At 33.4% G+C, this 16,937-nt stretch overlaps 1 protein-coding gene across 5 annotated transcripts in view; it reads right to left on the bottom strand.

Moving 5' to 3' along the window:
- E23 (ABC transporter G family member E23) overlaps nucleotides 1-16,937 on the bottom strand; it is a 119,605-nt gene that overhangs the window by 14,841 nt on the left and 87,827 nt on the right. For all 5 annotated transcript variants that reach the window (XM_072888906.1, XM_072888909.1, XM_072888907.1 and 2 more), the window contains exons 3-4: nucleotides 1,573-1,733; nucleotides 184-353 (exon numbers count right to left, since the gene is read on the bottom strand). In XM_072888906.1, coding sequence (XP_072745007.1) covers nucleotides 184-353; nucleotides 1,573-1,733 — 331 coding nt within the window. The remainder of the gene's footprint in view (nucleotides 1-183; nucleotides 354-1,572; nucleotides 1,734-16,937) is intronic.

Raw genomic sequence — 16,937 nt, 5'->3', positions numbered from 1 at the left:
CTAAATTTTTGAATATATAAATGAATTATTTTTCGAATTAAAAATTTAACTTAAAGACTCTTAAAGCAATAGATTATTAAATCTATAAAGAAATAAAATTTATTTGACCCTCACGGGTTTGAAATAACCGTGTGTTCAGTATTTGCTTACTATCGTAATATTAATTTTTTTTATTGTACTTACCTCGAGTGTCTGTCGTAAGGTGAGATCGGGGAAAAAAACGTCCTGCTGTTGTACGTAACAGATCCTTCTGCGCCATCGTTTGGTGAGCCTCTCGCGATTCAGCCAAATCTCACCGCCGTCCACGCCAACACGGCCGGACAAACAGTTCAGCAATGTTGTTTTACCACAGCCTACGTAACAAATATGCCAGACAAAAATTTAGCGCCTTCGTATATAAGCATCATTATATTTCAACAAATATATCTTTCACACGTCGCGTCACGTTAAACATTTATCATGAGTTAGAGAAAATTATTATGTAAAGTCGTATAACTTAAATAAAACATTCTCTATATTAATGTCAATGAATTGAGAACTCTACTCTGTGTTTTGTTTCCTCGTTAATGAAAGTATGATTTTTTTTGCCCATGTGTCAACCGATATTTTTAAATTTCTAGCATCCCTATGCGTGTTGGTTTCTTTGAATTTTTATGCTAAATAAGTGTTTGAAATCTTAAATTTTCAGACATTAACGTAATCTCAGTTTTATCTTTCGTATTAGAAAAATAATTCGTATTACGAAACTTAACGGAATATATATAACAAAATACATAATTAAGATTGGTAAATTTCTGGTGGATGCACATGTGACACACGATGCGTCGAAAACGATCGCAAACAGACTTTCTCACCATGCAACGATAAATATTCCAGCCGGACGAAATTGCCGGCTGGTATATATTTCACTGCTGTGAGCATAAAAGCGGTTAAAGATAGAAACGCAGATTTAATTCCACGCGACGTCCACGCAATACCGCGCGATTAAGATTCGCGAGAAACGTGAAATATGAAAGAATATTCGAGAACTCTCTCTCTCTCTCTCTCTCTCTCGTAATTATATATAATATGTCCTCCCAAAGATGAAGCGAGATAAAAAATGGAGAACCATTACAGAAACGTGGTATTTATAAATTCAAAGCTGTATATTGCACTTATTGTATAATCAACATTCTAATAGATACAAAGTACAAATGTGCAACTTAGATGAAAATTTAGTTTTTAGAGAGAAAGAGAGACAGAGAGATATGCGTTAAACTTGTAAATTATAATTTAATCAACACTTCTGCTGTTAATTAATTTTAACACGTTGGCTTTTATACTCAACAAACATAACATACAATTTATTACAACGTACGCGTTTGCCGACTATAATTTCATATTTAAGAAAAATACATGTGTAAATACACACAGGTAATATGACATTCAAAATATTATTTAAATAAAAAAATATAATTTTAAAATGAGAAAAAAATTATATCGTTATGAAGTACGATAACATATGGTTTAGGTGTTATGCGCGTCGCGAAATTTAATGTGTGAAATCAACTAATACAAGGGATAATTCCATACCTGAAGGGCCCATAACGGCCAATAATTCGCCTGGTTTGACGACTCCCGAAACATCTCGAAGGAGCGCTCGCTTCTCCTTGACCACCTGTAATCCTCGGAAGATTAGCTGCACCGGACGAGAATCCAGCGGGCACACCAACTGCAGCGCTGAGCTTTCCACTCTGCAAACATTAAAATATCGCATTTTCAGAAAAAAAAGTTCCTCTATAATTAATCTTTTTACCTTACATTTTTTCTGACATAAAAATGTTTCGCATATTTCTATAAATATTTAAAGAAAAATTCTTTTGGGTGTTACGGCGATCATGCACGCTGCGTCGTCCAAGCTTGTCTGACAATGAGACAATAAGTATGGTGGAATGTAGGTTCGAGTCTATCCAGATCCTATAGGAGTAAGATTAGATATATAAGTTCAGATAAAACTATATTAAGAATATGATAAATAAAGGTTGGAATAGTCTCTTCGGCGCGAAACTAAGGACTTAAAATCCAGGGTTTTTTTTTTTTTTTTAAGACAATAATTTAATTAAGATTAAATGTAAGACAATAATTTAAACCCGGGATTAAATTTTTTCGAATATTTTTTTCATTAATTTTTATATGACTGTAATAAAATTTCAAAATTTATACGTATGCGCTATTGGCTGTTTTCGTCTCTTGCTTTTCGCGTGGTTGCAGCAAACCATTAGCACAGACTCTGCAAGCGAAACTACGGAATTATCGTCGACGCTAAACGTGTTAATTATATTCTCCAGATCTATATAGCTCTACTATATGACGTTCGTAAAAAAAAAAAAAAAAAAAAAAAAAAAAGTGTGCTGTACGTCGCGACGTTTTTATCGGAAATATGGCGCTAACGAGATTAACCCTAATTTAACGTTCCGCGAAGCATTTGCGAATATCTCATAAAAGTTCACTTTAGCGCATTTGGGTAGACAAATTTCGTTCGTCTATATAGTCAACTCAGTCGTGAGATCCGTGTGGAGTCGTTAAAGCAAAGTGACGTGGGTTCTGAGCAAGCGTTCACTCAAGCCACACGAGCACGAATCGCGAGGCGCAAGCTTCATAATAACAATGACGTCTCATGGGAGTTATTTCGCGACGCCAATTAAGCCTGGCGTGCGTTACGTCGAGAAATGGCATTTTGTAGTGTCGAAGAGACTCGTACGACGCTGCTGGAAAATTTTTCTCTTCTGTTTCACCTGTCTTTCTTTATTCCCCAGAGAAACGCGATTCGTCCAAAATTCAGTTCGCGTTATCTTTCTAGTATGACATTGGTATATATATATATATTCATATTTGGCGATTTGTATCTTTGATTTATATATTTGATAGTATGGAAATATATTATTTTTCTAAAATTTCATGTTTTTTCTTGAACACAACAATAAAAAACTATAACTTCTGATAATATTTATTAGAACTATACTTGAAAATTGCAACAAAGTTGCAATAGACACTTTATAGAAAAATAGAGATATTTTTCAAATAAGATAATCTCATCGAGTTGTTCAAAAACTAGGAACAAAATTGTTTTCGAAAAATAGAAGAGAATAATAACATAAAGTTTTATAAACAGAATCTGTCCCATTTATAAATTGATTTGCAAGGAAAATAGAAATCTTTACTACTAAAAGTTTAATTTTAAAATAGATAACATCATTTTATACAATATTAATTCTTTCTAATTATGATTGCAATGAGGATTTATCAATCTTAAAAATAGAAAGAGCCTAAATATCGATGGTATTTCTACATAAGTTATAAATCTATATAAGTATATCAATAATATGAAATAATAATCGTGTGTGTTCGTATAATCGTAATTATATAAATATTAATAAATTATATATATATTAATTATATAAATAACAATTTTTAGTAAGTATTTAGTAACAGATGCAATGAAACTTTCTATAAAATAAAAACAATTTATCACATTTTAATTGAAAATATAGCTGCATTAATAAAAAAATTTGAAAATAAATATAAAAATAATTTACGAAGAGAGCACAATATAGAAATGATAACCTAAAAAACACGATGATCCCAATATTTTTTTATATCATACAGATTTATGCAAAATATAAAGCGCTTTTGGTCGAATTGCGTCATCCGTCCATCTATTCCTCATGACTAAAATGTTATTTATATAGTACCCAAGATTTTTTATCATTCCCCTTACAAAGATAATGGTAACGAACTCGTAACGAACTCGTAACGATAAAACACTTGTGTAAAGCATGCACTCGCTCGGTCGTAGCAATACAAGAGTCACGCGTGACAAATGTCCATCACGAAAAAATCGACGGCATGGCGGGACGTCATCCGTGACCGCATGATGACGGCGAGCCAGCGAAATCGGGAAGAAACTAAGCCAAGAACGCGCTCAAATCGCGGCGCACACGAAAAAAAGACGAGGGTCGTTGGACAACGGACTCAGATAATAAATTCCCGACATGGTGGTGTCACGTCATCTCGGGTTCGTTGAACTTGCAGTTCGTTGCATGACGGTATCCAGAGGGAGGAAAGAACAGCAGAAAGGGAAACGAGAAGAAAAAGAACGAGAGATAGAGAAAACGAGACAGTTTGCTGTTTCGTTCCGAGACGAAAAATTCCCGAAGCTAAATACTTGGCCACAAAAAATGGTACTATAATATATGTAAATTGCAAAAATGAAAATTTAATATAATGAAAAGTCATATTTTTTTCATAAAATTTTTCTTATTTAAAAAGTCTTCATATGAGAGCCATTATGAAAAGATTTCATTTATCACTTACAAGATATAAGATGAAAACAATTTTATTTGTACAGCATTAATATGAAATGTTTGAAGAAATCATTTTTTTCTTGAAGTATTTATTTTTTTTGTATTGTTACGTCCTCTTAATTTTTTTATATTAAATTTTCAACTAAAATGGAAAGAATAATACACGAGTATCGTTAATATAAGTATTACAATTTCAAAATATCGTCGGTCTTTTAATTTCGAATAATCGATATTTTTATATTTTACTCTTTTTGAGACTCTACGAGACAGTAGTTTATATATTTTTTATAAATCTAGCAATACACTTTCGAATCTGTAACGATACACATGTAGGTATTATTTAATACTACTATACACTTATTGTTGCAAGTTTTACGTAATAACAACAACATTTAAATGAGTGCGCCGTCTTTTCTCATTTTTCAGACGTTTCAGTTTGCGACAGTATGACAGCGTTTAACATTCACAATTAGTATAGCAAGACAAGGCACGAAGAGAAGTGATGAAAGCGCGAGAGAAATGAAAAAGAAACGAAGCATGGAGCTCTCGACGGGGTTAAGGTAAAATGAAGGGGAGAAAAAGGATGATTTTTCGTTCGTTTGAGTGATATTTATCGCCCTCGCTATTCTCTGTCGGAGAGGCACCCCGTCGACCCCGACGTAATAACGCACAGTTTATTCCGTGTCACAGAAATGTTCGCGAGGCCGCAAGAAGGAAAAAGATGTAATTATCCTCCGGGCTCGTATGAGAACATGAAATCGATGGTCTCTGTTTCAATTCATCCCCATGTAATCTCGCAACACGAACGCGCATGCAATTTGCCATTATGACGATCGCGCGTATGTGAACTGAGGGGCTGCCGTGAAGCGTGACCGTCCAATCACGCGCGAATGATCGCGCGAATTAATTTCGCCACCTCGAGTGTCTGCGAAGTTTAATTTTGGATTTCGCCGAGCGGCCGAACACGCGCGCTTCTTTTTAACCGCCGCGATCTCATTTCCACGAGCACTCTTATATCTCGCTCGAGTGTCAAGTCCCGAAGATCGCGCGGGGTTAAGTCTCGTTGAAGGAAGTTACGAACGCATGCCAAATTAATCCTACGCAAGTTCGTCGACCCGACGCGCCGGCTTTTTTCGTGCTATCGCACGCTTTTTCCGCTTTTACATGCGCCAAAACGTGTCACACGTTCACCATGTTTATTACGAAAACGCGCGACTCCGTCGTTCCTCCCGGATTCACAAATTTCCAATGCAATTGCATAAAACTACTTACAATTACATATCTCTCTTGAGAAATACATTTGATTCGCATTTAATGTTCTCGAATGTAATCTGTAATGGTATTCAACAAGCAATTGAAAAAAATTTATTTTAGTCTTTAAAAAAAATTTTTTTTATAGAAACTTGGTTTCTTTTTAAACATTAAAATCATGGAATAATTTTTTTTTTTTTGTAATACCATTAAAATCTCTTACTTCTAAATTATCTACTTTTTTAATATTCCTTATTTTTTTACTTGATTGATATTTTATCAATTTTAATTTAGACTCTTTAAATATTAGTCAGTAGCAATTTGAATGTTTCCTTGTCAGTGTGCCACATCCCGCAATATTTAATTTAACACTTTCTTAGTTCATTATTTCAATGTCAAGTTGAGGTCTCTCGGGTTAAGTCTCGTTGAAGGAAGTTGAATTTACCAAATTAATCTTGGCAGAGTTCGTTGAACTGATATGGAGATACACGCGTAATTAATAACTGAATCTTAGTGATCTCGTGCATGATTTAAAAGGCATCCTCGTCCTCCTGAATATTAATTAAAAAATCGATGAAATATATATTCAAATTATAAAGATAATTTTTAAATCGTACAACGATAAATTAAAACTTTCAAGAGATTTCGCAAAAATTACAGTTTATATTTTTATCAGAAACTTCGTATGCCAGAATTTCAAACTTTAACATAAATATCTATAATGTAAAAACTTTCATCTAAAGAATAAAAGAACTTGAAACTAGATGTAATGAAGAGAAATTGTAATATTGAAGATGAAACTAGATGTAATGAAGAGAAATTGTAATATTGAGGATAATACAAATTAATATTTTCATAATACGTATATCTCTATTTAGAATATATGCAAAAAATAAAATTGTATTAGTTAAGTTAATGCAAATTAGTTTCTTATAATGCAAAGAGTTTCTTGTAAGCTGTCAAAATTAAAATGTACTTTTACGATAAGCACTTAGAAATTTTAATAAATCCTCATAATACAACTCTCCATCACAATTCTTTGTAAATTATAAAATAATTTGTCATTTTTCTTAATTCTGATTTTAAATAAATTAGTTTTGGATTAGGTTAAAATTCCTTTGAGAAGGGAGAGACGGAGTTCTTTTCCCACCAACGCGTTTACTTTACAATAAATCATGTATAATACGATGTTGAAATAACAAATTAATAATTGCATTATATTTTTATTACTTTTTCCAAAAAACTCTGACAATTATGTAAAATTATCGGTAAAAGTGATTATATATATTGATGAAATTTGAACATTTATCATCTGTATTAGTATAATATTATGTATACTTACCGGTAATTATGCATAATAATTAATTATATTTATAGTATAATATGTAATGGAAAGTGACTTTTTTTAGATTTTCTTTGTAATTAACGAATTGTTCTCAAAATAATCCCACTAGTCTTACCGTAAATTGTTCTTAGAATTCAAATTAGATATCATGATTCCCTTCACTTTAAACCACCTCACTATGTAAGTTCGAAGACTTCAAACTAACAGAATCCTCTCAATTAAATATCAAACGGACAATGAGAAGAAATATAGAAAAAATAAGAAAGAATTATAAAGATAAGATATAACGATTGAGTAATCGATATCATGTTAAAAATATAGATAAGTTCAACTAACTAAAGTTAATGTACTCATTCACATGATGGATTGTTATTATATTTCATAATAATATATTGATTACGTTTCATTATTCTTTTTATTATGTTACATTTTATATTAATTTTATTTTTATCTATTTATTATATTTCATATATCGACCATTTTTAGCGCGAATAAATCGCTTATGTACTCTTGAAGCATCTTTAAACATTTTCTTGTTCGTTATTTAATTGCTCTTTCAGATTATTCTCACAACTAATAAAATTAAATACAACTACTATGTAACGTGGACACTTATGTCTAAAGGCTTACATTGCCCCTTTATTAAGAAAAAAAATTGTAAATTTAATTCATCTCACTCTTAGTAACAAGTGTTTTAAAGATTTCTTAAGCCTCCGTTAAACTGGCACAGAATTCGTTAGACTTGTAGTTAGGCAATTTGATTAATTCGATAAGATAGATATTCCCGAAAACAATGATAACAATTTGTACTGCAATAATTGATTCTCATCCTAAGATAACTTAAAAAAGGGTATGGTGTTATCCGTAGATTTCGATTGGATAAGTATTATTTTTATTTATGAAGACATATCATGAGTCAGTTTAGAGAATAGAATTGATAATATTCTTAAAACCGTAAAACATATACTTGTATACACGAACAATAGTGGTAGAGAATGATGCAAGTTCAAGCTGAGAGCCTTCTTCTTTCATGTGAAAACCATCTAAAGATCACACGGCGAGCTATCTATGCAGCCATCTCGGCCGGAAAGTGGGACGACGGTGTGTCCAGCTCTTCTCTCACGAGGTTTTATCACTTTACTGTCCGTCCAGGATTGGCAATAAGCGTAGTGAAAAGTGTTTAATGGTCATTCTTTAGCTGACAATCAGATAACGTACGATTATATGCAAATCTACGTATGGTCTACCGTTTTATAATTTTTACATTCAGTTACACTATTCTTCGATACGAAGACAGCGTGTACGTAAAAACATCTACAACGACAAGTTTTACTTCACGCAGTTATATGTGTGATGTTCTGCGATCAAAGTTAGATATTTATATTATATTTTGTCTTCATAATTTGAATGTAATAATAAATGTATATTTTATTTATTTATATCAAAATATGTGAATATGTTATACGAAAAATTCTTAAGAAAGTGTTCGTAAAGTAATATACATAATTTGTTGATAAAAAAAATTAAAAAATGAATTAATTTAATCTCTTTAAGCTATTTTCGGAATAGATTCTCTTACGATAAGACAGCAGACTTATCGAAAACAAATATTATGAATACTGTCAAATGTCAACTAGATAATCAGGTAAGATTGGAATAGTACTTTATTAGTACTATTCGATTGCTACTGCGCTAAATTAAAAATCCGTCACTACACTCGAAAATTGAGAGAGATATGATTCGCTCTTATATTCGAGTTAAAAGTCATATTAAATGGGAATTACTGCTATTTTATTTTAGCGTAAACGATTTTATTATCGCTATCGTAATGATAAAATTGAAAGAGAAGCGGTTAATTAAATATTTAATTATTCGGTTAAATTACATTTCGCACAATCACGCTTTCTGGCAAAAAGAGTGAAACTTATCAAATTAATCAATAAGTTTTGAGGCTTTTTTTTTTTTTTTAATATGCAATAAATATCCTAGTGTTTTCAATTCAGTTTTTTGTTTTATATAAAATTTTGTTTTATACATTGAAGTTGATATTGCAATTGAATTTTATTCGGACGAAATAGCGAATTGATTGCAATGTGAGCGATTTTTGTACATTTTTTTATACATTCGAACCGTTAACCAAATTTAACCAAATGCGTGCGACCCGAACGAGTTACACGCATGTACGCGACGCACCGTTCGCACTCTGCGACTACTGAGATAACCTCGTTTCGTTTAGTCGCACGAAATAAAACGAGTTTTCTGCAGTGTTGCTTATCGTTTGCGAGAGATTCTCCATACAAACGATATATCTAAACACAATCCAAGCTAACAGCTTATGCGACAAAAAACTCCTATGTAATCAAAACAGTTAAATCTTGAAGAATGTGTTTTACGTCTACTGTAAATGCATACATCTTTTATATTATAAGATTAAATATTTAAAAAGAGAAGAAAAAAGGAAAGTGACTATATAGCGAGTATATAGTCATAGTATTACCCAAGTTAATCAATTTATTGATTTTCATAATTATATATGAACGTTTCCATGACGTAAAACACATTCTAGAATATTTTTTTCATTTATTTTGTCGCAAAGATTACATGCATCAAGAAATTTATTGCTTGATAAATGTTTTAAAGTCAGGATTCTGAGTGTCTAAAGTCAAGACTTAAGATTTGATCGTTGAATAGTGAAGGTTGATGAAAGTTTACATAAAAAAAGCATACAAAGTATATATATATATATACATACGTGTATAAGTACAAAGTCACACATCTCTGTTACGAAACAGAAAAGTTGGATAATTGCGCGACAAAACCTCGCGAGTTGCCTGCAAGTTGGTGCGAATTTTCCGAATAACGATCGGTCGAATGCGTTGCCGTAATGACGCGCAACAGTGGACAACGGTGCAACGCGCAGCGAGGCGCAACGCCACCGGTGAGTACCATGCGTTCGTGCCGAGCATGAAGGAGAGTATAAACGCAACAACTATACGTCTGGTCCAGGAGGTCACTGTTCCACGACGCACGGCCGATCGAACGTTTTTACCGCTTCTACCGTACGCGGAGAGACGGCGGTACCCCGTGCTACGTAAGAAGCAATCTCGTATCTGCGCGTAATCCACACACGTGCTCGACCCTTGGAAACCGCTCCTGCCTTCCTGCCTCCATGCTAGGGCTCTCTGTATCTCGTCGACACACTTTGCGTCACGTGCGAGAACTATAGCGCTGTGACAGTTCCCCTCATTTATATACAGAGATAACACGGCGCCCTTTTCCCTCGCAATTATTCTCGAATTTTTTCTGTCTGCAGATAATGTAACTGTATTATTTAGATTTAATATAGGATAATATACACGTATAGCGTTATAACTAAATAAATAATACACGAGCAATAATTTATTCTAATCTAGATTTGGTACATTAATACATTGATTCATCATGTACATAATTAAAAAATAAACGATGTTCTTTATATTATAATATATAATATAAAGAATGTCAAGTTTAATATTAAAATTAGATAATTTTTCAGTGTAAAATGTAATGTTTTCAAAATGTTATAATTTCAGAATGTACACGCACACAAGAAAAAGAAGAGTAAAAAAACTGAGACTTTGATTAAATACTGAACACTAATTTATCTAATTAATTCGTGTATTTTTGACTATTTGATAACAATAAGATGTAATTTATCTAATAATTAATCCATCCATTAAATTTGATTATTATCTGACAAAAATATGTAACTGGTGATATTTACGATTGCAATGCTACGCCTAACGAATCGAAATGTCAAAGTGCCGCGATAGCTTAGATTCGTTTCGTTTGGTAAGCAGATTAAATATTCCTCGCAAGAAACGACGATGACGCACCATCGAACACCGTAAGCGCTGCCTACTGTGCGCCCACGCTTCTCAAACCTACATATTTATATGAAAAAAAGATCAATTTCCCGGTAGGTCAGTGGAAACCACTTTGATGCAGGTAACGTGCAGTTGTGATCAGATCAGGTATTTTGCATATTAATACAAAACTAGGAGTTAACGAATTATCGGTAGCCCGTGAATTAATAAGTATCATTTTTCATTTTTGACGCTCAATAAAATGCTAAGGCATGAAAGGGAAAATGTATAATTAGTAATCATAGTGATAATATCATGTTAATAATAATGCTAAAGATGTTATTAGCATCTCTGATTAGATCGCGATTACGAAATGCAAATTGCGAACGTGAATTTTAGCGGTGCTGCATTATCGGGAGATCGTTACTTATTCCGAGTAAAATATGGGGAAGTATAAAAGAGAAAGGGGGAGGGGGTTATTCCTTAGATATTACGAAAAAGGGCATCTGCGAGGAAAAAGTGAAAGGAAAAATTATTTATTATGTATAAAACACCGTATCTGTTTATCACTGCGATCGAGTAAATCGATTCGTTGTTAAAAAATCCAATCGTTATTGAAGTTGAAATAGCTGTTATTCACATTTTAAGTTTTTCACATTTCCAATATTTCCAATGTCGTTCGCACAAAATAAATTACTCTTAAAATATAACATAATTATACAGCCCTTTCCGGCGTATTATAAATAATAGAAGTTTTCGTTCTTAATATATCTTTAAGGATTCCAAAATTCGTCAAGTTATTACATCGTTCGCAAATATGTTCGCGTCCGACACTCTGTCTAACAATTATCTAAAATTTATCGAACCATCAGCGGACACGCAATCGATCCGGGAGAAGCTGTCTGCTAAAGTTCCGGGAGGTCGTATTGTTTCCGGTTGATGAGACCGTTAGAAGTGCATCTGCCAGAAACTAATTGAAGATCGGAGAATGTGTACTCGTGAGGAAGAAAAAGAGAGAGGCAAAGTTGAGAAGAAAGAATTGTCGGAGTCCTCGCAATGAGGGAAGACAAAAGAGAAGTCTAGGGGAACGGCGGACAGAAGGGGGACGAAGGAAAGCCCCGGAGAAGTCGTCGTCGTTGTCGTCGCAAGGAGGGAGAGCGAGAAGAAAAAAAAAAAGGAGGAGAATATGAGAATGATGCGGAGGAAAGAGAGAGATAGCGCGCCTTGCCAAGAATATCCAAGGGCCGATGACCTGTGACACGCAGTCGTATATATACTTAATATGATCGCTCAATGTCTAACTTGTGCATAGATATGCCCGATGTTGCGTACGTACATACACACATATATATATATATGTACGCGTGTGTGTGTGTGTTGCGTATACAAAACCTCCGAGTTATCACTTGGCAATTAGTCGTTTCCCCGCAATTATTATACATATATTTTCGTGTGTCCGTGTACAAAGTATAATTGTTATTCTTTATCATTTCAACGTTCGTGTTCAAAAATAGCGTAAACATATATAATTAAATGTGTGTTTAAGTGTATCTTGAGGAAACTTTAGGCATGACTACGTTAATTTTTTATTTTGATTAGATTTCAAGTTGCTAAATATCTATAGAAATAAAGAAATGTTATTTTCTTTATCGCATATTTGTATATGTAATAAAATGAAACGTTAAAAATTGCGACATAAAAATGGTAACACGTGCGATTTTCGAATAGCGTGATCGCTTCTCGGCCAAAGATTCAATTAAGCATATTGTACTTAGGCCGCGAGGCGTCGCCGAGTCAACTAGACAGGTCGTCGGCGTCAACAGCGTCGGCGTCGAGAGCCGTCGCGCGGGTCGTCGCACGGAAAGTCGATCGGCCTCCTTGACGAGGGACGGTTTCACCGCACGGGAAAAATTCTCCTTCTCTCTTTCTCTTCGTTCAAGTCCCCCTTTCGAGAGTCGACCTAACGAGAGTCCGTCCACCCGTTTACAATCCTCTGTGGCGCCGTTTCTGCGGTCCTTCTGAAAGCAGGATTGTCGAACGAGCAGAGCCACCTCCTCCTATGTTCGACTGCCGTAAATCGTGCGCACGCGAAGTATTAAAAGATCTTTGTAACGGTATTTAATCCCTAACCGTAATTTACGGCGCTACAGCGGCGCTCGATCATTTCGGTGGCTCTTTTCCTTATACATTTCTTTCTGAGGCTGTCTATATATATATATATATATATCGTGACCTTAATTAAGTGCACTTAAAATTAAGGCACTTTACATGTTATGTTTTGGTAACTCGACTTCATTTGAATAACACGCTGTAGATACGATTGACGAAGCGTTATCAGTAAAATATAATGATTCAGATAACCGTTACAATGTCTGCAAAAGATGAAGATTCTCCAGAGAGTATATATATCGAACGTTGAAAGCAACTAATCAATCATACAACTGTTAAGAAATCATGTGGAATAAAAAATGTAAGATAAAGTTATATAGTCTCTCTTTCCACAAACATTACTGATTTAATGTTTATTTCATTGAAAGCTACTCTTTTTAGATCGTCGACCGCTCTATTATCTGCGCGATAATATAATTTAAAACAGTTCGATTATGTAAACTTTCAAAATAGTCTCGAGCTTAAAAGAAATAAAGATTTTTCAATCCCTAATATTTCTATCAAGTATCAAAAAATTTGCTTCCGATAATATATGAAACAATGAATTGTTTAAGAAGATTGGATGTAAATATATGACGTTGTATTCTTCCAATTATATTTGATTTTCTAATTTTTTCCCACTTCGATTTCTAATATTTATAAGTGAAAGTTAGCTTGGTGTGACATACCTTGTATATGCGTCGTACTAACTAGAAATTGAGTTCGGCTCGCCAAACATGCCCTCTCATAACGGCCGCATATAACAGTGCAATAACAAAAGAGAATTCGAAAATGATACCGTTCCATTCAGATCGACGAGACTGTCGGACATTAGCCGTGCATACGCGCACGCACACGCGTGTGCACGTACACTCTTCTGCACGCATATATGCGCCCGCGGCGAGCGCGCGGTTGTTTTCCAACGTGCCGTTGACCTCGTGCCGCATATGCATACATATACAGGGTGTTTGGTGAACCGTTGTACAAACGGAAATTAGGCGACACCTTATCAAAAGAGAAAGTAGACAAATATTTTTTTTTCTCGACAAATGGCAGAGTTTTAAAATTATCTTATTCAAAGTTTGTCGCGTATTGTCAAACACGGATGGGCGGGAAATATTGCGAATTTTTTTTTTAAATCATACGAGTAAGAAAGGCAAATTAAAAAGAATGACATTTAAATTAAACTTTGAAAAAGACTTTGAATTCAATCGAAGATAGTTAAAAAAAATAATTAAAATAATTTCATTCTTCGCCTTTATAGGAGACTTTATTTCATAAAACAAATTTCGAAATTTGGATTAATTGTATCGTTATCTTAATTGTATCATTATCTTAATTTGAAAAATTAAAAGCTAAAGATTAGAAATTTGTGGAAGATAATTGTCTCATTGATTTTTCGATAAAGAAAAATCAGATAATTACAAGCTAGTGGATTGAACATATACGGCTTATGACACACGCTGTAAATAAACAATCGTCTTACTAGATGTTAGCTCCTCGTCAATCTTGAGGAAACTTGAGAAGCGATTACTACACGTGACTCGCTCAAGTGTCGAGATAAAAAAAAATCCACTAGCACGATAAGGCGTTCTTGATTGTCACCAATTTTGTGATTTTTACAGCGTAGCTAAAATAATCAACCCGATTGCCTCGTATCTTGTTAACAATCTTCAGAATTATTCTCGATTAAAATGAATTGCGACTTTTTCTGCATTTCTCATACTATATTATCATAAATTTAATCTTAAGACAAAATAATAGAATACTTTTTTTGACATGGAAATTATTCTTATAAATCATAAATAATAAGATTTTTTATTAAGTATTAAATGAATACGATTGAAAACTAATTAGTCATAATTCAATGCAAAAAATCAATTCATTTTGCACGATATCACAGAATTAATTTTCATATCAGAGATGAATATGATTCTAAAATAATACCAACATCGTTGAATGCGGAACATGAATGCGAATAAATACATAATGTTTACCGTTTCAAATGTCCAGAAAATGACAAGATGAGATCTATATACACACGTAGCATTTTAAAATGGCACAAGTAAGATGAAAAGCTTAAGCTAACGAAGAAAGTTCAAAGAAATGTAAGTACTGACAATGAGTTTAACTCTGTTTAACGTCGCGCATTTAATACTAGAAGTCAAACGAGTATCGGCATTCAGATGCCGGAATAAAGTTTGTTACATGTTTACGAGATATAATAAACCGTCATATATACAAATAATTTTAATCCGCTCATTTAGAGTAGAGTTTTGGTTTAATAAACTTTCTTAATTATTCCAAGATTTTAATATTACTAATTGTAAGACACAATTAATATCGACAGTTGGAAATTTATTAAGAAAGATAATTGAACCCATGAAAATTTCATCAAAGAGTGATAGTTTGCAGATAAGTTTTAAAAAAACCTTTAAAAAAATCTTAAGAATCAGAAATCGATAGATGAACGTTGATAGTAGCTACAGTTCTTGTTGTCAGACATCACAGTGTCCCAGATTTTCTCTCTGCGCGTTTCCTCTTCCGCGCGTATATTTCTCTCTATACTTATTTAGAAATCGGATATTTTTATCGGTATTAACATGATTTAGAATCAAAGGTGCATTCTATGGAGAGAGGAATGTGGCGGTTGGTTGAGATAGCGCGGCCGGGTTAAAGACTTTTAACGAGGAGAGTATCGATTAGTCGGTAGATTATGCATTAGGGAACTGCGGAGAAAATATCTGCACGCGTGAAAGTTCGTTCCTAATCTCTCAGATGCTCACGGGATGCACTTTTCAAAGAGATGCGCGCCGCAGCTTTCTACCGGTTTCCTTTAAGGCCACGGAGAGGAAATGAAAAGAAAATGCCTATATATACATACATGTGCGCAAAATATTTCGCCGGTGAATGACCAGTGAATGGCACTGTGGGCTATACAATCTTTTTAACTGTGTGTGTACATTGTGCGCTACTGGATGCACGCTTCCCGTAACTCACGTTTATAACCACGCATTGAATTGGAAAGGTACGTAGAAACGGGATAATTTTCTTTTTTTTGTATTTTGCATATTCTAGAACTGACAAAAAGAAAAAGGTTGACACGAAAAGAAAGTATTTTTGATGTATCGCAAACATTAATGCGATCGATATATCGTCGATCATTTAATAAGCATATTTTGGAAATAATACTTTATCCGAGTGCTTCGTCATTTCCGATTGACCGGCTGGCCTAATTTTCAGTCGATTTCTCTTACCTAACCACGGTACAGGAAGTTTACATCGCCGATGCATCGTGTACTTTGTGTGTACTTTAAGAGGTCGTCAATATGAGCGATGAGGAAATTAAATTTCTCTGTTATTTACTCTCGTATTTTCTTGCCGTATTAGTCTGAACCACATGTATAATATACAATGTCTAACATAATATAAGATACACAAATCTTAACGTACCTGTTATTTCGAAACAAACGTACTGTAAACCCGCATTCATATTTACGAATATTTTAAATACCTATATTAAATGTATATAATATGTAGCGATAGATTCATCGTCTTTAAGTTTAACTTTTATAATAATTAAAATAAAATTATCATATGTTTCTCTATCCCTCTGTTTTCTGTAATTTATTTCACATTACAATATTAAAAACTTTTCGATTTGTCATAGAAGATAGTATCATTAGAAATAGTATCAACGCAAATCTAATTGCAATCTCATTATTTTTCTTTAATAATTATTAAAATGGGTCAAATTTGTCGGTAACTGTTGCAAAAAAACTTTATGAAAATTCCTTCTTCTTTATGATAACTATTTTGGTTATATGTAATGCATTTTGTATCAATTTATTTAATAAATAAATGGATTGCTTAAAAAATATCTGATATAAAAAATATATCTACAATACATAACTATCTTCTATAGTCGGTTCTTTGCGCTATTTTTCGGTTTGAAAAGTGTCAATAATAATATGTTTGTAATTTATACAAATGGCTGAGATAAAT

Source organism: Anoplolepis gracilipes, chromosome 3 (genome assembly GCF_047496725.1).
Source record: "Anoplolepis gracilipes chromosome 3, ASM4749672v1, whole genome shotgun sequence".
NCBI classification, from domain to species: domain Eukaryota; kingdom Metazoa; phylum Arthropoda; class Insecta; order Hymenoptera; family Formicidae; genus Anoplolepis; species Anoplolepis gracilipes.
The sequence above is the reverse complement of the archived record's forward strand: the minus strand, read 5'-3'. Positions and strand labels throughout refer to the sequence as shown.